Here is a 23,756-nt window from a genome sequence, read left to right as displayed (position 1 = left end):
GCCCAGTCAAAACCACAACTGCAGTGACATCAGTGAACTGACTTTGCAAAAAAAATGAGCAATGAATGAAGATGGTGAAGTTGATTTCAGCTCCTTAGTGTATTTGTTTGTTCATACAAAACAAAGGAAAATTCCCACATTTTAAATTTTACCTCTGCGAAGCCTTTTCATTAGATTATCGAGACATCTCTTGTGGTATACATGAACATGCTAACATATACAGTACGGCAATCAAAGAGTTCATTTTTTTCTGTGAGTTGTTTTTATGAGAGTGTGGATCCATCAGATTTATTTTAAGGGCTGCATATGGTTTACAGGTTTCACATTTTATTAAGTTTGGTACTCAGACTGCTCTGGTCTTTGTTAAGGTGGTCTTAGCTGCAACACTGCAGTGGCAACAAAGACAAGAGTCATCAGGTATTGATTAATATACTGCTACTACCTTATTGGGGTACATTCATATATCCCCATTTTCCAATCGAGTCCCACTCACTTCAAACTGTTGAGAAAAATCTTGTAAAATAACAGAAGCCCTTTGATTCATGTAGTGAGAAGCTATTGGGATAAAGGGACAAATGAGACTTTGTATCAACAGTAATATGACACAGGAGTAACCCTGGTGGTGGAACAGGCAGTTCAGCAATAATTTAAAAATCCAACACTAGAGAATCAAAGAAAGATGTCTAGTGTCCAGATCTGTGTGTTCTAAAAAACAACAATATTTGAAATTACCACATGATTTCTGTGCAAACAGTGAATCTGATTAAAAACAAAGAAAAGTACTTTATGCACTACTTTATTATTGGATGCTGAAACAGGTCATCAGACAGGCACAAAAATACTCTTATTTACATCTATGTTAAAAACAGAATGTTTTAAAAACAGACACGGGAACACAGAGAAAATTTGGCAAATTTTCTGTTTGTGAATCTTTAAAGTGTTAATGAGGCAGATACTATTAGACTCAGTAATGGTGCTTCTACATGCAGCTAAACCTCTGTACTCCACATAATCCGTAAGTGACGTTTAGATCAATCTGTAATGATGAAAAACTACTTAAATGCAGAATGAAATAATCAAGAGTACAATCAAAACCATCTACTCCACATTAGTAATGGGACCAAATGGTGCTAACCTCGTCTCTGTGAGCATGCCTGAAGTTTAAGGTGCTGCTACGAGTTCTTAGTTTTTACAGATATTAATTAAACTCAACAGGTGTGACATAAAGTTAAAAAAAATAAAATATGCAGTCAGTCTTCGTCTTGGGAGAGGATGGGTTTGATGTACTGAAACCTTTAAGCAGCATCACTGACAGAAACAGTGGGTAAACTGGAAACCAGTCATCATGATCAGTCATCAAAGGAACTGGACAGTCAGTCAGCCCAGTTTGGACACGAGAACAGCAGCAAACGTCTTCTCTTTTCTTCAGGTATGTCAGATGCTCAGGTTGACTCTTCCTGGGCTTTTGGGGCACTGCAGTCAAAGTGAGTAAAGAAATAGATTAAGACAGTTTTGGCTCTCTGGTAGAGCTTCTTGTCCTGAGCCATAGATGTCCACTGTTGTCCAAAAACCACTACAAACAATGAGCCACACTCTTGCACTGGGTGACCTTCAGTACAATGAACATGGGTACTGTAATTAATTTTGAGTCAATCCCATATACAGTGTCCTGATGCTTACAGCACCTAATATGCATTTATCCACAGCTTCATTTAGTCCCCAACAAAACATAGTTTACTGTAGCTTCAGTAACATTTGCTGAAAACTACAATACCCAGCTGATTTAGGGAAATGACTGACCCTTTTAAAAATGAAACTAAAAACTTGTACTTGTACTGAATGAACATCTTCAGAGGGAACCGATGGGCCTGGAGTTGAGTGCCATTTATCCAACATTTTCCAAAAAATCTAATTAAAAGTAAAAGGTCAATGCCACTGACTCAGCCCCCTGCAAATCAATAGCAAATAGCCAATTTCTTGTGCTCTTTATGCCTGAATTTTGTGGCTTTTACACTGTAACTGTATGTGTTTGTTGATGTGACTGCCATTTTCTTGTGTATGCGTTGGGTAAACTACCTGTGATTTTCTCCCACTGATGTGTCCTCAGGAAGCTTCTCCCTCTCGGTCTCCTGCCTCTTCTCCTCAGGGCTGGTATCACCATTTGTCATCTTGTCTTTAGGCAGTACAGAGAAACACGCAGACTCAGTCAGAGAGAGCGTCACTACACAACCTAGAACACCGCTGAGAGGAGAACTCACAGGAGCATGTGATGACACATGCCGAGCTCCAGACCTTACTGAGATAAACTTGATTTTCCATCCATTTGACATGCCTTGCTGTAAAAAGAGACCTTTCACAGTGCCACTGATTTTGTAAGAAGTATACTACGTGTATTAATAAAGTGAGTCAAGAGAGCAAGGATGTGGCTGCAGACCTCTAATTACACTCTGTGTTTCTACTGAGAATGCTAACCACAGAGATCCTGTGATGTCTTCCTGGGAGGGGATAAAATAAACTGAGTGAAAGCTTCATTGTCTCTGCTGTCTGGATGGTTTTCATATTTGACTCAGCTGGTCATACTTGATTTACCAATAATCAGCAGACATAACTTCCTTCTGAAATAACTGGTGACTTTGACGTCTCTGACAATACTAACTGTGCTGATGCGCTAAAATACTAACAGCTTGAAAAAAAAAAGACTTTTAAAGACAATTTAAATAATGTCTGCAATCAGGTGCTTGCATTAAACTATCATCAAGTACTCACATGAGAAACTGGCAAATTGACCCATCACTTAGCCCCGCCCTCAAATGCCACGGGCCAATCCTACAGCTACACAGTGCACTCGAATCTCTAAAGCATCAGAAGTATCAGAAATTTAGATTTCCCTGCAGTTTTATTTAAATTTATGCAGTTATAACTTTAAAAAATGGTCAAACTATGTGTATGGGGTAAAAGCAACGCTGACATGAGGTATCCTGAGAGGCTTGGGAATGGAGCGTATTTTAGCCCGTTCCCTAAACCTCACATAAACAGAGCAGAGTGTCCTCTTTGGATTAAACTGCGTGCTACGTTAAGAAGATAAAAAAGGATGTCTACATTTGTTCTAAGGTAAGGCAGCATAGCGTTAAGAAAATCTGCTGTAAAGTCACAAACATATATTACCTCATACATTATGTTGGCAGCATCATGTATAATGTCAGCTCGCAGCAAACTTTGCTAGGTAACGTTAATTAAGTTAGCTAATAGCTACTAATGTTATGGCCAACTGTAGCTTTGTAACATTAGCTCATCAAGTCATCTGTTCACCGTAGTCTTTTTGTTCTTTGAAAACTGGACATCAGTGTTTACTGTAGCAAAATGTTGTGATTGAAGTCCACCCAACTGAAAACCATTAACGTTAGCTTAGCTCTAACGTTACAAAGAAAGCAAAAGCTGGTTATTGCTAACACCACAGCATAGTGAAGACCCTTTTCATTGCTTCTGTGTGAAAAAAAGGTGCGCCTGTCCCCAGACGTTATGTACAGCATCTTTGAACATGTCTTTGATGCTGACAGCCGCCATTGCCAGTTTAGGCAGCGCTCCGACTGTTTGGCCAAGTGAGCTAAGGAGGCGGGGCTTGGCGATAGGTCAGTTGGCTCTGAAACGACTATCCAACAGTATTTGCCTGCCTTTCTGCGCTGCACAGACTGTAGTGATGATAGTTTGAGTTAGAGTTAAACATTACATAGCTTGCACAGCAGATTTATTTGGTTTATTTAGCAGAAATACTCCCAAACATCACTCTTATGTCTGCCTGGTCACTATTCTGCCTTTAACATCAGATCGAGTGATGTCTGACCAAAAATGTTGAACATAAAGTGGCTGCGCAGATCCACCTTGTTTGTTATAGATCTGTGCAGATATTCATGTATGTCAGTAACATCACTGTGTTCTGTCCAAAAAATATAAACTTTCAAAACACTGATGTCCAAATAAAGTTCTTGAGTACTCACAACCCGCCCCTTCAAAACTCTGATCATACTGTAGCTATTTTAGAGTTTGTGACACCAAGTTTGTACTGATAAAATTCAGATTTCATTTAACAAGGGATAATAAATCAAGTGGTGGTATAAACTAACACACAGCAGCAGTTTCAGTGAGCTGGTCACACAGTTCAGTTATCCAAAATCGGCATAAGAAACACCACTGAAAACACAAACAGAGGGAGCCAATGTATCAAAGTCTCTCAACTACTCATGTTCAAGTCTTTACTGGTTCATGAGTCATGATCATCCCTTGGACCAGTCAGATCCTTTAATGATAAACCATGCACCCCTGTGACCAAAATGCTACCTTAAAACAAGCAGCTGGAATAGAAAGAAACATTATATGCTCTAAATATTAATTTTAAACTGTGTTAAAAACAACTTGTGAGGAAAATAACTGAAACCTAAAAAGTACCTGGGTTGTTTTCCTTGACTTGTTCCACTCTCTTCAGTGCTCCTTTCTTCGCCTCCTCGTGCTGCCGTTGTTCAGCTAAAGACTTGTTAAGCACCTGGCTGAGCACACAGTCGCCCTCTCCGACCAGAAACATACTCTTAAACTTGTTATACAACATGGTGGCCTTGTCCATGATGTCCTGGCTGGCCTTGAATCTCCGAATCTAAAACATGGATAAAAAATGCACATCAGGGTTGGGTAAAGTTAACATTTGAACTCGCATTGGCAAAGTTAATGTAGAAAAGAAAAGAGACCAGATGCCCAAACCATTGCGGCAGATCGGTGCTGCAGCGATAGTTCTGGCTCACTGGGAAGCCGTTGGAGTAGCCGTGGGACTCCGTGTCCAGCTTTCTGGCTTTGGGGCCACCTCTTGTCTGAAGTTGATCTCGGCAGCGCCACAGAGCTCTAGGGCTGGCTTTAAGGCTTCAAAGTGCAGCACTTTGGCTCTTTTTAAAAAAATTATTCTCACTTAAGGGTGCTTTCAAACCTTTGTTGTTTGGCCTTAGATGTGCTCTCAAGTACCAAAATTTGAACCCATATAATTTGGTCTGTACCAGGTTCGGTACCTAACCCCACACCCTGGCATAGTTCAATTGCTCAATTTGACAATGTTACTTTAAATGGATTTGTGTGTGTGTGAGAATACCTTTTTGAGCGTAGCAATGAGTTCGCTGTGTTTCTGAAGGTGCTGCGTCGTCACTTGAAGGGCACCAATCTCATCTAATGCATCCAAGCACTTCTTCACATCCTGGTAAGGAGGGTGCCGTGGGGAAATGGGGCATGGAAGCAAGCAAGAAAGATGTGTAGGCATTTAGAAGTTAAAAAAATTAAATTATCAAACTCAATTATGGTGCATTAAAAACAGTTCTCTGTGTGTATGTCGAGATGAATGAAAACCGATGTCATTTTCCTTTGGTCATGTTGGAAAGATCATGAATTACACTGATGGACATATTCCTTTTTTAAAACATGAAATATTGTAACTAAGAGGAACATTTATTTCTATAGATGAATCAAATTTAGATTAAAGGAATCCACCTGCTTCAGTTTCACGGCATTTTATGGAAATCTGAAACACTGCGTCAATATGAGGGTCTGAGCTTTGTGTCATTGTTCATTTTTCCGTTCAGGCACTGAACTGACAAATGTTACTTTACAAAGCTGTCAACAAAGAAAGATGGATTTGTATGCCAATATGTGACAAGAAGATATAATCTGACAGTGGTAAGCAGAACTTACAGGGTTGTCAATTTTCAGTGAAATCTTGATTTCACTGTGGAGTCTCTGGAGCTTCACGTCAGTTGAAATTTCTGTGGAAAAGACGAGAAAAAAGAAAGCATTATGAAGGACATAGTTGAGCTTACATCAATGTGTTAACGGAACTTGAATCAGGTTAATTCAGGAGTTGTCCGTTTCAAAAACCCATTTTGCAATATACAACAGCTTTTTACATTGGTGTAAATTTGAAAAATATTTGTTGTAATGTCACTTAAAGCTGCTGAGGAACTGAGCTCTAAATTCAAGAACCTCAAGAGTTGTTACAATGAAAAGCCAAAAAAACAGGAGAGCTTCTAGAAACTGGTAATAGTACAAAAAAAAGTCTTTGTGCATAAACAAAGGGCATTTTATCTTTTTGTCCTAAAGACAAGTGTCTTGTCTTTTTCTAGAGTTGTTACAACGTCACACTGAGGGATAAAACTGGGTCTCCCTGCCTTAACATGAATCTTCACGTCACCAAACAGGAAGACCACCTCACATTTAGTCAGGCTGGGAAAAAAACACTGCACATTAATTTGTGATCTTAAATGACATTACCACATTTTTAAGGTTCAACTGATGGTCATCTGATCACTTTGCTTCAGTTAGCTGGCGTGCAAAGCTACACAGGGTTATTTTAAAATTACCTCAGTGGTTCATGGTTACTACCCCAAACAAAATCCACGTGTCCCAAATTACAGTTACACTTTCATGTTGCATTTAACTATCCTGCTGTTGTGTTTTGTTTTTCACTTTTTTTGCACATCACCATGGCATCAGCCTCATTTCCACTATGACCTCAGTATTTAATTTCATCAAACTGAAATTATAGTGCAAAGGCAACTTTATGTGAAGGCTTTTGTATTAGGCAGATCGCCAAACAGATTAGCAGATACACACACTGTACGGGGACTTTCAGTGTGTAATTCATTTCTGTATGACAATAAAACTTTTCTCTTGTCCTTTATTTAACTCACCTGCACTGATGACAGTCATCTTCACACATAATCTTTTCTTTTCTTTGTATAGGAAGATTTTAAGACTGCCTCATTCCTCAAACATGAGCCTTGATGACTGTGACACTTTAATTCAACGCCCTACAGACTAGTTGCATTTTGATATTTGAAGTATGATAGTCACCCTTCTTCTTGACCCCTGTCCTCTCTTCATTTTTTTTCCCGTCGTCTTTGTTTGACCTGAAAGACAAAATAACCAGACTTTTTCAGAAACATATATCCAATTCTCTCCTAATGATTGTTTGAATGAATGTATGTCGTAATAGTAGCCGATGAGTGAAATATTTTGTTATTTAATTTTGCATTCAAGTTATTTACAAATTGAAATACCTTTTATGTAATCTATTTAGATTATTCCCTCTTGAATGTTAAGGTCTCTCTTCATATAACTGTAATTTAATTACTGTTGGATTTTCAGAGACCAGAATAAGCAACATATGAACATCATTTCAGTCTCTGTATGTATACGTACTCTCTCAATTCATCTGCTTTCCGCCGTCTCACATCTTTGTCCACTTCTGAGTTTTGGTGTTTCTTTCTGCCTTTGTTTTTCTGAGGTCAAAAGAAATACAAATCATGTGCATGAAAGCATTGTACTGACTGTTCACATGGATTTCAAATAAGGAGGCTTCATGTTGTCCTGAACACCTGCCTCTTCATCGTCAGAGCCTGAGGACCCTTCGTCCTTCTTCTTCTTCTTGGCTTCAGGCTCCTTTCCCTCTGCATCCTTTCCTTTGCTGTCCTCCTTCTTCCTCTTCTCCTCCTCTCCGCCTTTGGACTTGTCCTCTGCTGCCCTTTTTCTCTTTCTCTCTGACTCAGCAGTGTCCCTAAATGTGAGAGAAAATGTCTTTAAAGAGGTTGTGGGTTGATAATTTAACAAACTTGTCATCATAAATAAATATTATAAGCATAATTTCTTCCAAGCAGGAGCAGATTGTTCTCAGCCTGTCAAAAAGTAGTGGTCAAGACACACAGACTTATGTTAGATTTTTGCTATGTGTGTGTATGTTGTGTGTTCATTTTCCTGTGGTTACATTTCATTTCCTGAGCCTTGCTGTTCCTGCTGCTGGAGCAACAGTAACTTCTCACTTTTGGGCTTCCTGCCTCTTCGTTTAGGACCCTCTGCACCTGGTACATGGACACAAAATAACTCAGACACACCATAAATACAGTTTATGTAAAAAGGGGAGCTAAATTCTACTTATAGTTGAAATAAAAAATGTTATACAGTGCAAATGTCCTACAATTCCACCGTGCAATATGTTTGTCGCTATGATTAATGTATTCTTTCATAGTTTTTGTATATGTATGTATCCATTTCCTGTCTATCTGTGCATCTTCTTAACAAAATACTTCACCTGCAAAATGACCATTTGCACAACAGTTACTCACCATGAGGTACCTTGAATTCAGGAAGAAATTTGTTTTTCTCGCATGCCTCCAAGGTGAACGTGGAAGTGTTTCATATTGATACTTTTGACCAAAATGGTTTGGGAAATACTGAACACAACTGGATGAATGAGACTTGGATTATTCTGCACGAGTTGAAGGACAGTTTGTGAACAGATGTTTTGATATAAATTCACTGTTGTTAAATGCGGCCCTGAATGACCTGAATTCTTTGAGAACAGTTGCTTTTTTTGGATTCTCTGATCATCGTGGAGGCATGAAAGAAAAACGTTTTTTAAATGAATTCAAGGTAACACACAATGAGTAATTAACACACAAATGATCATTTTGTGGGTGGTGTAATTCTTTGCATTATTAGTACCAAAATCCCAGGGAACACTGCTTACCTGAGGGACTAACAGGACTCGCAGGAGCATCTTGTTTTTCAGCCTCCTGCTCAGCATCACTCTGGAAAATAAAATAACAAAAATTACTTTCTCAAAACCATTTCTTATAGATCACTGACCACCGACTGTAAACCATTAAAAAAATACTACCTACCTTTTTCTTTCTTCCTCTCTTAGTTTTAGGAGCATCTGTGGATTCTTTCTGTGCTGAGCCCTAAAATGCAACACGCTTTGTTACATTTTATTTCAGTCTTACAATCCTGACTGTCTTGTAGTTCTCTTTAACCTAACAGCAGCATCTTCTAAAGTGAAAGCCAGTGGACAATTGAAATTCTTTATATTTGCAAATATTCATTCGTCTTGGATGGTTTAATCCAGTCCGTTTTGACAAGTGATATATATTTGTGGATCAATAACACCATCTAGTGTCTACATATGATATTACTCTCCGTGTGCCAGTGTTTCATTGACAAATGCTGTGTCCAAATTCCAAACACACTTACTGTACACGGTAAAAGAAATCAACATAATTACATGTTTTGTACTAAAATTGTGCTGTGAAAACCATTTTTATCTCTTGGCTATATGTCTATGATTGGACAGGGATGACACATGCCATCAGGGGTCAATTAAACTGACTTTAAAATGCCAAATTTGAGCTCTAATATTTGTTTTGTTTTGTTTTGTGAGATCTTTGTGTGTGGAGCTTTTTGTGTCAGCATCCAAAGTTTATTTAATTTTTTTGCAATGTGAGCAGCTTCTCTGTCATCTTTATGTGTCGAAGAACAATAGTGTAAATTAACAGCACGTTTTTAGTATTCATTATGAGATTTTAGGTATACTTGGTGTATGTAGTGAGGAATTGGGGTACAGTTGACTTGCTAAAAAAAGACAGTGAGGGAAATGTCAAATAAAAAGAGACCGTCTTATCCTGAGCAAAAGACATTAAACACATAAACAACTTACCTTTCTCCGAAGCACACAGAAAGCCATGCAGAAATAAAATCAAATAATTGCAACATTGGTTTTTGAATATGTGGACAGGGAAAGGCAGGACATGAAAAGCAATAATTAAAGTTGTCGGGGTGGTCTCAGAGAGGTACACAGAGAAGAAGGAAACCAATTATTTTTTGTTACTTTCGCACATTTCCCAAACCTAAATCAATTTGATCCAGAGCCAGCCATGCTTAGCTTATAGTATTTAATCTTGTGAATCATTTGTGTTTTCTCAAATAATCGGTTATCATCTCAGTGTCATTAACACAGAAAACCCAGAGAAGGCACTCTTATAAAAACACCAAGCACCGACGGATGTTTGTGGCTGCCGACAAGAACTCTGAGTCAAACAGAAACAAACCACCGCTTGAAAAACCACCAAGTGTCACATGCTTTCCAATGGGGAGGGGGTGAGGCGACCTGCGCCGCTTTATGGGATCCCAGCATGCATTGTACGTACATCCTGGTTCTGAGGACCCTGCTCAGACATCAGAGACCCTTCCTCCTCCTCCTCCTCCTCCTCCTCCTCCTCCTCCTCCTCCACACTCTCATTCTCCTTCTCAGCCTCACTTCCTGGAACCTGAATGCACCCAAGACACAGCATAGGACGCAGTGCGGTGGGGTCAACGAGTCTTGCAAAGGAGAAAAGTTAGCGAGTATCCGTCTGTTCCACACACTACTCTTAGCGTACAACAATGTATTAATACAAAATGACACCAATAATTTTAGTAAACTATTGCCTACACTGATATGTAATTACGTAGGACACAGACAAACTTTAGAGAAAGATTCGAGGAAAAACAGCAAAGAAAGAAAGAAAGAAGCTGACAACACAAAAACAAACAGGTAGCATGTCAATGCAGTGAAGTGACTGACTGTGCGATTCTTTACTCGTGAATGACACATTTAAAGAGTAAAGACTTACTTTGGGTTTTAATCCCTTGTTATCTGCTTCCTCCTCGACTTCTGGGCTGCTGTCCGAATCTTTTTCAGGGAAAGATTCAGGGGGGACCGGCTTAAAACAAAAACAAACAAAAAAATCATTTAAATTAAACACATTGGCAAAAACACATTAACAAGGAAGCTCTGAACCACCTATTTTTGTTTTCTCTCAGGTAGCTAAAAACAGATAAAAATATAAACACATTTATTGTAGATTTAAATAGTCAGGTAAAAACCCAGAGGAGGAAATTATACACAAATGCATTCACAATAAAACTGTTAAATGACGAAAGGTATATCAGGATACGAGATATAGTCTATCTGAGCCTCAGGCCGACATCTGTGGGTTAAACACTGAAAAATGTCTTTGGAGGACATACAGCAGAGAAAGATGTACCTTTGGTGCAGTGAGCTCAACTTTTGGGTTGTTCTCAATCTCCCACAATCCTTCGTTGAAGCCTTTCCTCTTGTTGGGCTTGGCATATTTCTCTTTGTTGGGCTGGTACGGAAAGATATCTTTTGGGCCCAGAAACGCTCTGTTTGAAAGAAGACAATCCAGAATTTAACACTTTTACTGCTGCTTGCTGTGTTTACAGCAGAACACAGACACAGGTAGTCTGATTTCAGCCGCTCACCAAGCATTTATGTATTTTAAAGGAACGCTATGCAGAATTGTGGGTTACTGTTTGTAATCACACTTGTCAGAGAAAGTGAAAGTACAAGCCAACCCCAAATTCACTCTTGCTTGGCGTTTTCCTTGCTATATTTGTGGGGTTTTTTTTTACCCTTGTGGGTGCACACAGAAAATAAGAAAATACAGGCAGAAAGCAGAGTCTTTACAGAAAAATATGCTGCCACATGTTTTAGTGGGTCCTAAGTGATGACTGAAAGGAATACATCTGTATGGCTGTGGGTACTGCATACACCACTGTACATGTTAACTGAAATTGATAACTGCACATTTTTTGTATCCGATTGTCCTATTTTGCATTTTAACTGGAGGTTGTGCTTGCTCTTTGTATTGTGTGATAGTTGTATTTGTCTGTATTTATTGTTGTAACTATGTTTTAAGCTGCCCTCTTGGCCAGGTCACTCTTGTCAGAGAGATTTTAAATCTCCATGAGTCTTTTACTTGGTTAAATAAAAGATATATATGAGGCTATACATTGTTTTTAAGGAAAATCTTGCATAGTATTTGTTTAAAGAAACCCTTTCAGATTCTTCACTTGCATAGATAACTCAAATTTTAGTACACAAATTACTTTAATCCCTCTGTTTTTCAATGGCAATTTAGTTTTCTTTATATGTTTTAGTTGACCATATAACAACAGATCAAAGCTTTTCCTGCAGTACTGTCTATTTGTTCATCAAAATAAAGACAAAAATAGTTTGCAGTCGGTTACTAACGTTTCATGGGTGCCAAAGAAGAAGATGGGGAACTTGATATTGGATGGCTTCACAGCGCCGTCTGGGACTTCATCAATCTGGGAGAAAAAAAGAGGAACATTTTTTTATTTACCTGCAGCCCTTAACGACAAAATCAACATTCAAAGGCAATTTTTCTCAGGTGTGTGCTAAGGCACTGTTCGTTTGTGCCTGTGGTTTAAGTGTGCAGGGAGGATGTGGTTATTTGCTGCCTTTTGGCATATGGGTTTTTGCACCTACATTTTGGTGTCAAATACACAAGTTTTAACCCCTTGAAACTTGTATCAATATCAGATTTTTGTGCTGCATTTAGATGCCTTAAATAAGCAAAAAAGTTATATATATATATATATATATATATATATCACAAAAAATAGTGAAAAAAAAGTCCTGAAAGCTATATTTATGATTAGAATGGTTTTATATTAAAATTGTTACAGAAAAAAAATTATATATATTTTTAGGTTATTTTTGTTATTGTTCTTTAAAAACTTTTTTGAGACATGTCTTCTTAAGTTTCTCAATGCCGTCTCCCTTTCTCAACAAAATCAAACCAATTTGATCAGGTTTAAAGGGGTTTAATGTAATAAATATCTGTGCAGAAATTAACCTATGATGTGACGACCCATACTTACTCGTGCAGGCCAGTGTGGATAGCCCTTCATCTTTGCAAAGATCAGATCACCAGGTTTCCAATCTCGAGTCATGTTGAACGTATTATTAATCTGGGGCAAAAAACAAAAATAACTTAATACACACATTCACATATTTGTTGTGATATTCCCACAATCAATATTAAGGTGCATCTACTCAGCCATGTGCCCCTCCCCCTGACCACCACCAACATCCCCTGGAGTCCACAGTTCATTCAAACGTGACAGTCGTATTCAGACTCACAGTAACACTCTTGTATCACACACAGACAGTGAATACCCTCCAGGTAATCTCCCTGACACTTGGCAGTCCATAAAAGCGAAGTTAACAAACGTGAGAAGAGCAGAACGCCTCGTCAACAAACACAAGCTAGTTAGCTTTAGCTATTAAGTGTTACCGAAACTACATGTCCTTCTTAATTTAGTTGACCTTCTGATTAGTGCAGATGTCTGTAAGACAGCACAATATTTTAGTGTTTCGGTAAAGTGGTGTTGCAACATATATTCTTACCAGGAAAACACAACGCTCCTTCTCCCCACAGTCGGATGCACGTTTTCCGCTCCCGCGCAGGACGTCGACAGACTGTACCACTATATGGCAGGATGGGGTAGTCCATTTTAATTACACGTCGTTTACTTGTGTTGTTGTTGATTTGAGAAGCAAACTAAAACGCTGCGAGCCACATTAGGGAAATATTTAATGTGTGTGAAGTTATAGCTTGAGTCACGATTACGCCAACTAGTATTTTATGACTGCAAATATTTGTGAAAGTGACCGCGCGGGTCATCTTCACACTACAAAGATCGTCTACGCAGCATAAACGATGTCTATGGGGAAAAAAAGTGGGCGTCGTCTTCCACGCGTGCGCTCCAGATCATGATTTACAAATGGTTACAGCCACGCAAAATGTCGTTGCCATACAAACTAGTTGCAACAAATCTATAGTGACATTAATGTTTTAAAAGTATGCGATTAATTTACTGTGCGTTTACTCATATGTTTGTTACGAGTTGAATCTCGGATGTTCTTGGTACCTGAAAAAAGGATCAGAGTGGGAGCTCTGCAATTGCTCCTCTCTCACGCCTGGTGCTGATGCTGAGGCTGCAGGATCCAGCCTCACTAATCACATGTTTATCCCGGGGCCACGGCTAATGTTGGGCTGGATTTTTTTTAAGGAACACAAAGAACGTGACTCACATCCCTGTCACATAAATATATCTTTTTTTCCCTCTTTTGTTACACTTTAATCTCAAATTCGAAATCACCAAAACGTGAAATGTACGTATGAGTATTTTAGTAGACCTAATCAAGAAAGGCCTACATTTCTTTTGGTAGACTGATGGACACATTTGTGGACAGAATATGAACATTAGACTGCGTTTGGCTCGTGTTCAGTGACCTCTGGTGGGGAGATCAGGTCCAACACATGAAGTGAAGCAAAGCAAAAGTGATGAATTGAAGTCAGGGTTTTGGTGTTTGGAATTGCTCCTTAAAATCAAGAGAGTAAGAAGTTCATGCTGTGCTTTGTATGTTTTGTTTTTTTTAAATTTCATTTTAAAATGTGTCGATATGGAGTTTGGTGTGAATACTATGAACTGTTGAAACTGAATTTACTATAGTGTGTCAGTGGATGGATTTCTGAACGGTCCTACTGGGCAGATGCCCAGGGGCCCAAAGTCCTCTGATCTTTCCCTGCAAAATGTCACACGTAGGCCAGGAATAGACTCAAAATGATATAAAAGAGACATAAAAAGACCACACACAGAAGCAAATGAGCTTCAAAGATACACAGCATAACTACAAAAACGGCCAAAACAATCAGAGGTACAAAATGACCACAAAGACACACAAAATGCTTAAAAAAAAACTTTCATTAATTATTTTCAAATTGTTTTAGTTGTAATTACAATTCAGAACTTTCTTTTTATAATTGTTTGTTTGTTTCTCTAAGGTATTTTATTAAGATCTTATTCTTTTCAAATTGTTTAGTTCTAATCACAATTCAAAACTTTCTTTTTATAATTGTTTGTTTGTTTCTCTAAGGTATTTTATTAAGCTTAAAAAATTGTATCTAAGGGATAATCAAGAGTTTAAGAAAAAAATATTTACATAAGTCATCCACTGGTCTCTTAAGTGCTTTCTACTTATAAAACACTGCAGATGGTGGAAGTATATGAAGGTGACCTCAACATTTGTGGCAACACAGATACAGAATCGAGAGCTACATAAATCCATGTCTACTGTGTGTGTGTGTGTGTGTGTGTGTGTGTGTGTGTGTGTGTGTGTGTGTGTGTGTGTGTGTGTGTGTGTGTGTGCGTGTTAAAGACAAAAGAAGATGCTGATAGTTGAAGGACAGGCTCATCAGCCACAGGGAACCAGAGAGGGGCATAAGGGAGAAGGGGAGACCGGGATGGGCCAGAGGCGAGTGGATGAGACAAAAGGAGACGAGAGGGTGAACCGGGGTCCATGCCCAAGAATAACTCACAGGAGCTACCAGGCCCCCTGCCCAGCCTGCGAGGTGAGAGACCTTGGTGTTGGACCCCAGCCAGCTTAGTGGGGTTCCTGCTCAGACACACGGATGTAACAGAGGCCAGCGATGGAGCTGTGGAAAGATGACAGTGTGTGTGTGTGTGTGTGAATGTGAATGTGAGTGTGTATCCTTCACCCTGGCAGACGAGGTGTTGGCAGAACATCCCAAACCACTCTGTCTCTGAGGGCCACAAAGTCCTGCTATCCTTCCACACTCATTTGTTAACTCACCTCTCTTCTTTGCGGCGTCCTCGCTCACATGCTGAGAGAAGCATCTTTATATATGACCAGTGCCATTCAAAATCACCTCCCTTTGCTTACTGTGGCAATGAGACAACGAAAAAAAGGGAACAGTCAGGTTTCAGGAAATGCAGTAATTTGCCTAAAATGTTTCATAACATTAGATCTATAAAACTGCTGCAGCACAGATACACACTGGCAGGTGAGCTGCAGGAACTCAGGTGAGCTCTGATGTCATAGTGACACATGCTGGTTCATGAGTTGAACAGAGGTGCAGGGATGAACTTAGCATTGCCATGGTTCCCTTGTCAAAAAGCCTACAGGATTTTTCCATTGGATTTAGCAGGATTATAGCAGAAAATAAGCTCTGTAGCAAACAATCGTTTATGACACTTATGACACAAGTTTTGTTCAGCAAAATAACCTTCACAAATGAACACCAATCTTTACTAAAGCGTAAATGCAACTGCCAGAAGTAAAAAGCTAACATGAGGTTATACACGAACATTTCAGTTCCATGACTGAACATCACCACATCACTACAAGGCTGCAGTCTCTTTTAGTCACTTTTGAGCAACTGTCTTTTAACCAATGGAGTATTTACTGACGTATTTTATGTTGTAGAACACAACCGGAAAATATCTTAAACTTGTGTTAACCCCAGTTATCCCTTAAGTTAGACATCTAATCAAAATCCTATAGACTTCGAGAAGAGGGAACCGTACGCCTAAGTGCATAAATGCTACTTCATATTCCTGTTTTGCGATTCATTCCTGGACCATTCTTTTAACCATAAAACCGTGGATGTTATTGAGATTAGAGATAGGTTGATGTTTGACTCTGTCATGAAAGCACTGACATGGCAAAATCTGTGGACAAGTACCTGCTCCCTAAATAAATATAAATGCACATTGATTCTTATGTTCAGGTGATCACACACCAAAGAAACATACTTATTATATCATATTCCATTTCTGCTAATATCACCCTAAATCCTACACACTGAACTTTTGAATAATGATGGCAATGGCAACATCCAGATAAGCTAAGACACTATATAAGATAATTTTATCTATATAGCCCACAAATCCCAAATTTGGTTTAAAAGTGCATTATATAGTAGGTACAGCATCCATCCTTAAACCTCCCTTTTCTCTGAAAATGGAAAAACTTTACAAAAAACTCTTTAACTTAATAGGAAAAAGAAAAACCGAAGAGACTTCACCCAAAATAACCTCATCTGCCTTAACTCAGTCTAATTATCAATATCTCTGAAAATTTATTAAGGTTTTTCAGCTGCAAACTTTGTGCAAAATCATTGATTTTTGGTTCTTACACTTTCCCGTGTGGCGCCATCTGAAGGGCACCTTTCCCGCACTTGAATGAGCGATGGTGTCCTTGAGCTTGTGTGTGTTTTTTATGTGTGTGTCATACACATGGATTGGCATCTTTCCCCTTACTGCTGGCAACTCTTCAGCATGTTCGGGGAATGGACGGGGGTGCCATTGGAGAATGATAAAGTAGTCGCAAGACAGGTCAGTACATTCATTAACACCATAGCAATATTTGTTAATAAATACTGCTTAATTTGGCAGGGACTTGGCAGAGCGGAGTCTCATGTACTTCTGCATAGTTGTTTGGAGACTGTCCTCTTGTTGGAGAGCAACATTTTGCATTATTATGATGGGAAAAAAATACATTATTTAGGCAAAACAACTTTAAAATGCCACTACATGATTCCTTTAAAGAGCATAAGAATAAGGCAATGAATACATTTACAAAAAATACCCCAAAATATTTGAAAGAAAATTAGGAAAAGTTTCAAGAAAGTAATCTGAAAATTTGAAAAAATAAGAAAACAAGGAAATGACCTGAGAAAAGTGCTATAAATTTTTAAAAATTTGATTTTTCCCCCTCTGTAACATTTATTTTAAATACATCATTATAATAATTATACATGATGTTTTCTGAATTTCCCCCCTCTCTGATTAAAAAACAACAACAAAATCTTAAAATTTTCTTTTTCTCTGTCTTCTTTTTCAGGTCATATTTCTTGTCACCCTAAACTAATTTCTTGCAGTTTGCAGGACATTTCTGTCCAAGTTGTGCATTGCCTTTTTTCAATGTTTTCAAAATGAATCAAACCAATTTGCTCTGGTTTGAAGGTTTTTATGTGCCTGTAAAAGGCATCTGATCGCAACATAAGAAAACTGATGTCAGTCTGAGTTTTAAAGAAATCTGCTTGTGCAGTCTTGCACTGGTGGCTCTAAGCCATTAATAGTAAGGATGGGAGAAGGTACAGTTTGTGGGATTTGTAAAGGAGGCGTCCAAGAGCTTCACATAATCACCAAGAAAGCTCAGCGAGGAAGGAGCGAGGTGAGAGAGGCAGGGAGCAAAGGAGGAAGATAGAAGGAGTCAGGCCCTCGGACAGCAGGTGAGTGTGTGAAGGCAGGGGATGACAGATGCTTCTGTCAGCGTTCCAACAGTCGCCGCTTTGTGGGAGCAGCGCAGATGCCTCCTCCCCCTCTCCCTCCACGCCTCCCCTCCCTCCCATTCCCCTCCATCCCTCCCTTCCTCTCGACAGGCTGTGATGTGGGGATAACAAGACAGGAGCAGTCCTCTCAGCAGTAAAGTGACCACACTGGCACGGTGCTACATGTGGACGGGGGAGGTGATGGAGAGGTCCAGGCCTGGGCCCAAGGCTTGTTGAGGAGGTCTCAGCAGCGGTGGGTGGGCGGGGTTATAAATGTGGGGGTCAGTGTGTGAGGACAGGGGAAGGGCTCTCTCTCTGAGCTGTGGGAACCAGCTGAGACATGGGGTCCGTGGCGGTCCTGCCTGTGAGGAAAGCAGATGTTTTCGCTCGGGGGTGTGCCAAGTTTGCCGAGCAACCTTCAGCTGCTTGGAGGTCAGGTCTTTAATAAGGGGGCTGGGCGCGGGACATTTCGGAGGCAAATGCTTCAACTTTGATACAACAACATATTAATTATGACGGTAGACCATAGGGCAGAGGGTTGTAGCGGAACATCCCACCCCACTGGTTTGGAGCCTCCATCAGGCTGACATTAGCCAAGGCTGGCTGGCAGATTTACTGCTGTCCCAGCACTCGCCCTCTTTTTCAACCAGACCTCACTGATGCAGAGGCAGCAGTTTGGATCGGTTTAATCACAACCAGTAGTGGAATATAACTAAGTACATTTGCTCAAGTACTGTACTTCAGCCTAAACCTGAGGTGCTTGTACTTTACTTGAGTATTTTCTTTTCATGCTACTTTATAATTTTACTCCACTACATTTCCAAGGGAAAATTGTACTTTTTACTTCACTACATTATATGACAGCTTTGATTACAGGGGTTTTTAAATATGATGTTTTGTTAAAAATTAAATTACTAAACTAACTTAAAATAAGTCGATTAATCACTTTGTTGATTCATGGAAAATTGCCAACTATTCTGATAAACATTTAATATAATATATAATCGATTAGTTTTAGGGGATGTTAGTCTTGAGTTTGTTTATAATTTAGAGTTTTTTTAAAATGTTTTTCCCTTCTTTTTGTAATATATTTGAGTCTTAGGGTGTTTTTCTATCTTTTATTTTAAATAATTTTGAGTTTTGGGTGTTTTTTTAAACATTTATTAAAATGAGAAAATTGTATGTTGTTGTTGTTGTTGTATGTACTTTTTCTTTTATCTGCTGGTTTGGTTCACTTACCCTGAAAAACATGGATAGGTAAGAAGGCATAGTGAGACTGCACAGTAAAATAGTTGGCACTAATCTTGAGAAGCTCTCCAATTTTTATAAGGTCAGAGCTGTAATGAAGGCCCGTTCAGTCCTTGAAGACAGTCACCCCCTGTTCAGAGAGTACAAGCTACTCCCATCTGGTCACACAGACACTCTGGACAGGTCTAGGACAAACAGACTGAAAAATTTGTCCCTGCTACAATTGTACTCCTCAACAGTGTAGCCATGGGTAACTTACTTGACCCCTAAATATTAAACTTACAGGTTTTCCCTGGCTTTTAAAAGTGAGTTTTGTTTTGAATAAATTTATTTTGATGTTATTAACATGGTTACTTTAATATTAACTTTATAATAACACTTTAAGTAGGCTGCTTTAATACGTGGTTTTCTCATGGCTGTATTTTTATTCTTAATACATCCATGCTAACATGTGGCATAAACAGAATACAACCTAAAAAATTTCATTTTAATGTATGTGACTTGTTTATATGTGTCACTTTTCCTGATTGGAGATTGGCTTTGGGAGCAGGAGCTAGCATTGGGCTGAGTTAGTGCACTAGAATAAACAATTTCAGTGTTTAGAATAATTCCCCATTAAGCCTAGTACCTTTCATTTATCTAAATGAGTTACCCTGTGATCTCATTCAGGTCTTTCAGCTTCACTGCCTTTGCCATCAATGGAAAATCAGCTGAATATAAACAAATTGAGTCAACAGAATCACAAAGCTAAAAACATTCACTCTTGATTTATGTTTACAGTACTGTTTGTTTTACATTGTCTTTTAGTCTCAAATATGCACTCTTAATCCATATCAGTACTTATGTACCATAAAATAGCACTCTGCTATCAAGCACCATGTTGTATTTACCAAAGCTGACATGCAACTCACACTTACCTGTAAAATAAATCACACAAGCCTTTTCTCCCCTTTAACTCCCTAAATTAAGATGAAATTACTCAATAGCAGGACATTTTACATTAACAAGTTGTTAGTGGCTAATGATATGTGTACAGTATATACAATACAGTGTACTAACGTTAGCTTACTCTGTTAGCACATCTGTTATTGCTAAGTAATAGTCCTAAAAGTCCTAATTTAGCAACAGATAATCCAATACCACGCTTTAATGCACATGTTAATTTAGCTAAAATATGCTGATAATATCAAAAACGATTCTTTAGACGCCTTACCCTGTTAAAGCCCACCACAAATGGTCTTCTCTACTGCAACTCCACTGCGCCGCTAGCAATTAATGCTACTTCCGGGCACTACTGTGATGCTCAACGTTCCGCCATTGCTGTGAAAAAACGGTCAGTTGAAGTGAAGGGAGATGACGCGACTCTCTTAAAGGGCTCTGGGATGACTGTGCAAAAAAACATCAAAACAAAAAATTTCCGCGGCAGAAGAAAAACGTAGTTTTTCGGTTCCGCCCGGTCAGTCAGAAGCTTTCGACGTATATAACCACTTGTGGAGGTGAAATAGGACTTTGATAGTGGACTTGGCTGTTGTGAGTCGGAGCTGCAGCGGCTAGCTGAGCTCCGAGACAAAGAGGGAAAAATACGATTTTTCCTCCTCCAATGGTCCGTCGCAGTCGGCCTCCTCAGCTCCAAGGTTTTAAATGGAGACTTTCGCTGTATGGACTTTGTCTGTTGTGAGAGAGAGCAGCCGCTAGCTTACCGGTCAAGAAAGAAGATTTCCGCCACCGAGGGTCCTCCGCGGTCAGCCGCGCGCCAGCAGCTCGCTGTCAGCCCGCGAGCGTCTCCCGCCGACTTCGAGGTGAACTACTGGGGCTCTTGTGAGGTGAACTCTGCTACTGTGAGTACTTTCCTGCTGTTTCTGCACGGTCAAAGTGAACTGGCTTCAACTGTATTACGCTGCCACAATCCCCAGCTTCCACTGGAGGGCTGTTGCACAAAATCCAGATAGCGGATTAAGTCAGGATTTTCCAGGTATCCAGGATGAATTTAGCCGTGACTCGGTTGCATGAAAGCAGAGGCACATAAGTTATCATGGAGATTTGTTTAGTGCAGCTAGCCTGCTCCCGACCAGGCTAACAACCAGGCTTGTTTAATCCTGGAGTCTAATTTGTTCAGTCAGCTGTCACTTTGATTGGAAATTAATATGTTTTACAATTATTCCATGGTCTTCTTGAACTCTATATTTTTATTCATTTTTATTAGCCTGTATTAAAATAGGCCTTAACACTGTAATTAAGTTAAGTACTGTTATAATTTTAATTATAGAGTTAAAGGTAATGTGCACAGCATGAGTGGGATTCAAACCTAGACCAGTCAATTAAACGTCAACACTTCTATCCAAAACACCACCTAACCTGCTATTTAAATTGACTGCAGAGGTTCAATTAATATCGCACATATTGGTAGGCTATTATAGCAATTGTGTGGTGATTAGAAATGGCTAAAGAAGTTGCAAATTGGTTTCAGTGAAGTCAGTGATGAGGGCAATAACTTCATCACTTATGCCCTCACCATCCCACTGACTGTCTGTGTGGCATTGTGGATGAGTTTGGTAGAGTGGCCCTTTGGACTTTTAACTTTTAAGGCAAAATGTCCAACTGATCATTTGTAAAAATAACAAGTAGGCCTTTTCTTTTTTTTTGTAGTAATTACAACGTGTCAATGCAGCTGAAGTTAAAGGTAGACATAAAGAGTAATGAATGGACATTTTGATCTGAAGAGACATATATCGTATTAAAAGGGACTCGATTCCAAGCCCCTCAATGATAAGTTGGCATCATTAACCATTACACCATATTCCCCACACCTGCATATTTATTAACTGTATGTTTCGTTCACTGCTTACGCATTTAGTTGGTCTGCTATTGTCTGCCAGGCCTTTTCTCTCTGTTTGATTATAGTGGCCGTTTTTCCTTTTTTTTGTACATTATATTCTTTACCTCCTCATACATTTCCATGAGAAGCTGCTACTTACTTGCTGAAAACTATGCTGCACATGTCTTGTCCATGTCTGCATCAGGAAAATCTGCAATCGACACGTGGTCTATTCATGAACGTGCATTTGTCTGAAATACTTACACCTGGCTTGACATAGTCGCACCTCCTCATCCTGGCTTGGCAAACATGCAATCGATCAAGCCAGGAGGCACTGATGAGACTAGGTCAAGCCTCGCTTTTTCCAGTATACTGGATTTCTGAATTCTGCTTTTGTGCAATAACCAACATGCCTGCAACGTGGGGTTTGTTTTTATTTCTCTTTTTTGTTTCCCCTGGCTGCCGGCTTGTTTGAGTGTGTTTGGGCCCACAAAATAATTCAGTATTACTTAAGGTAACATTTTTTATGTTTGAACAAAAGTAAATTGACAGTGACCAGTAATGTAAAAAGGTTAAAGAAACATATTTTGTTCAACAAAAAATACATTGAAAATGTTGAATATGAAAAAACCTTAAAGGAACATTGCACTGAATTAATTGATTTAAGTTGTTAAAAGTTAGTTTTGAAAAAGGTGAATGAAATACCAAATTAAGGGTTTACTGTAATTTAATTTGGGTGGTTAGATTACATTTTTCTGACAAATAAAACTTTTCCTTTTTTTTGCTAATACATTTAAAATTAATTCATAGGGAAATAGTTGTCATTTTAAGCACACTTAAATACAGTAAGACTACATAAAGAAGGTATATAATAATCCTTTAACATTGAAATCAAAGGGACGGTTATCCAATTTAAAGAGTACATGAATACATAAAGCAAAGGCTAAGTAACTCATAGGGGGGTGAAGTTTACAAACCTAGGGCGCTGCTTATAGGAAAGGTTACAGAAAGCGCTAAGTACCAAGTAATGTCATTTTTCGTTTCTGTGTCGATGTGTTGTGAGTTGTGTGCTGTTGTGCATTATTGTTTGTATTTACTGCTCGCTGTGCACGGATTGCCTCTTGGAGATTGATAAAGTTTACCTTGAACGTTGACCTTGAAAAATGTTCATCTTTGCGGTGCAAGTTAATTATGACAGCCATTATTGTAGGATAATTAAGAGTTAATGTAATTACAGTTTAGAGCACCTGTGAAGCACAGTTATATGCATAAATACCAGAGATATTGTACTCTATATAATACTCATGCAATGCCTTTTGTCCAGTTACATGACATGGTCGCAACTAACCGTTGTTTAGCTTGTCAAGATTGTGTTTACAGCCTTAGTTGCCTTGCCTTATGCAAGTTTATGCAACATAATGTCAATTAGCCAAGTAACTTAGAAAAACTTGCAGATCTCACAAAAACACTGCTCAGGTCTGCAACTTGTTTGTAATTTTCACCTACTTTTCCCACTCTGTGTACTCCACGGCTTTTGCCGAACCCTCCATGTAAATTGTGGGAACCTGTTCCAGACAACAAGCCCACACATGCCAACTGTATGCTACCTGCCCTGCGTGAAATGGCAGGGAGCCAAAATAAATGAGTATCTGGTGAAGAAAGTCAAACATCCAAAAGCCAGAGTGACCCAGATACTTTGTTTCAGGAGCTAAAAAATGAGTGAATATTGGGTTGATATTCGACAGGTGGAGAGAAAGAGGGCTCCAGTGGGATGTTACTGTTGCTCTGTTATAAGTTAAGTGAATGTTTTCTGTCACTTCACCCAAGTTTGTTTCCGAGTGTTTCTTCTGCCTTACCTCAGCTCACTAACTTACTTTACCAGC

The 23,756-nt window shown here is 39.1% G+C and overlaps 1 protein-coding gene across 6 annotated transcripts; it reads right to left on the bottom strand.

The window, feature by feature from the left end:
- Positions 1 to 780: 780 nt before the first annotated feature.
- psip1a (PC4 and SFRS1 interacting protein 1a) lies at positions 781 to 20,899 on the bottom strand. 6 transcript variants are annotated; one of them, XM_088075940.1, is made up of 19 exons: positions 20,272 to 20,607; positions 15,329 to 15,417; positions 15,054 to 15,170; positions 12,550 to 12,639; positions 11,897 to 11,973; positions 10,887 to 11,025; positions 10,473 to 10,562; positions 10,008 to 10,127; positions 8,706 to 8,765; positions 8,552 to 8,612; positions 7,790 to 7,883; positions 7,408 to 7,582; positions 7,228 to 7,307; positions 6,880 to 6,935; positions 5,722 to 5,792; positions 5,129 to 5,230; positions 4,444 to 4,645; positions 2,077 to 2,173; positions 781 to 1,473 (listed from the first exon to the last, which is right to left on the bottom strand). In XM_088075940.1, the coding sequence occupies exons 4-19, from the start codon at positions 12,619 to 12,621 to the stop codon at positions 1,443 to 1,445; spliced, it is 1,527 nt and encodes a 508-aa protein (XP_087932066.1). In that variant the 5' UTR covers positions 12,622 to 12,639; positions 15,054 to 15,170; positions 15,329 to 15,417; positions 20,272 to 20,607; the 3' UTR covers positions 781 to 1,442. The 6 variants fall into 6 exon arrangements, with proteins under 6 accessions (XP_087932066.1, XP_087932064.1, XP_087932065.1 ...); XM_088075938.1 differs by lacking the exons at positions 15,054 to 15,170; positions 20,272 to 20,607 and adding an exon at positions 20,759 to 20,899; XM_088075939.1 differs by lacking the exon at positions 15,054 to 15,170.
- Between the last annotated feature and the right edge of the window lie 2,857 nt (positions 20,900 to 23,756).

This window comes from Plectropomus leopardus, chromosome 3 (assembly GCF_026936395.1).
Source record: "Plectropomus leopardus strain MGB_pleo_1.0 chromosome 3, ASM2693639v1, whole genome shotgun sequence".
Lineage (NCBI taxonomy): Eukaryota > Metazoa > Chordata > Actinopteri > Perciformes > Serranidae > Plectropomus > Plectropomus leopardus.
This window is presented reverse-complemented; position numbering and strand designations above follow the sequence as displayed.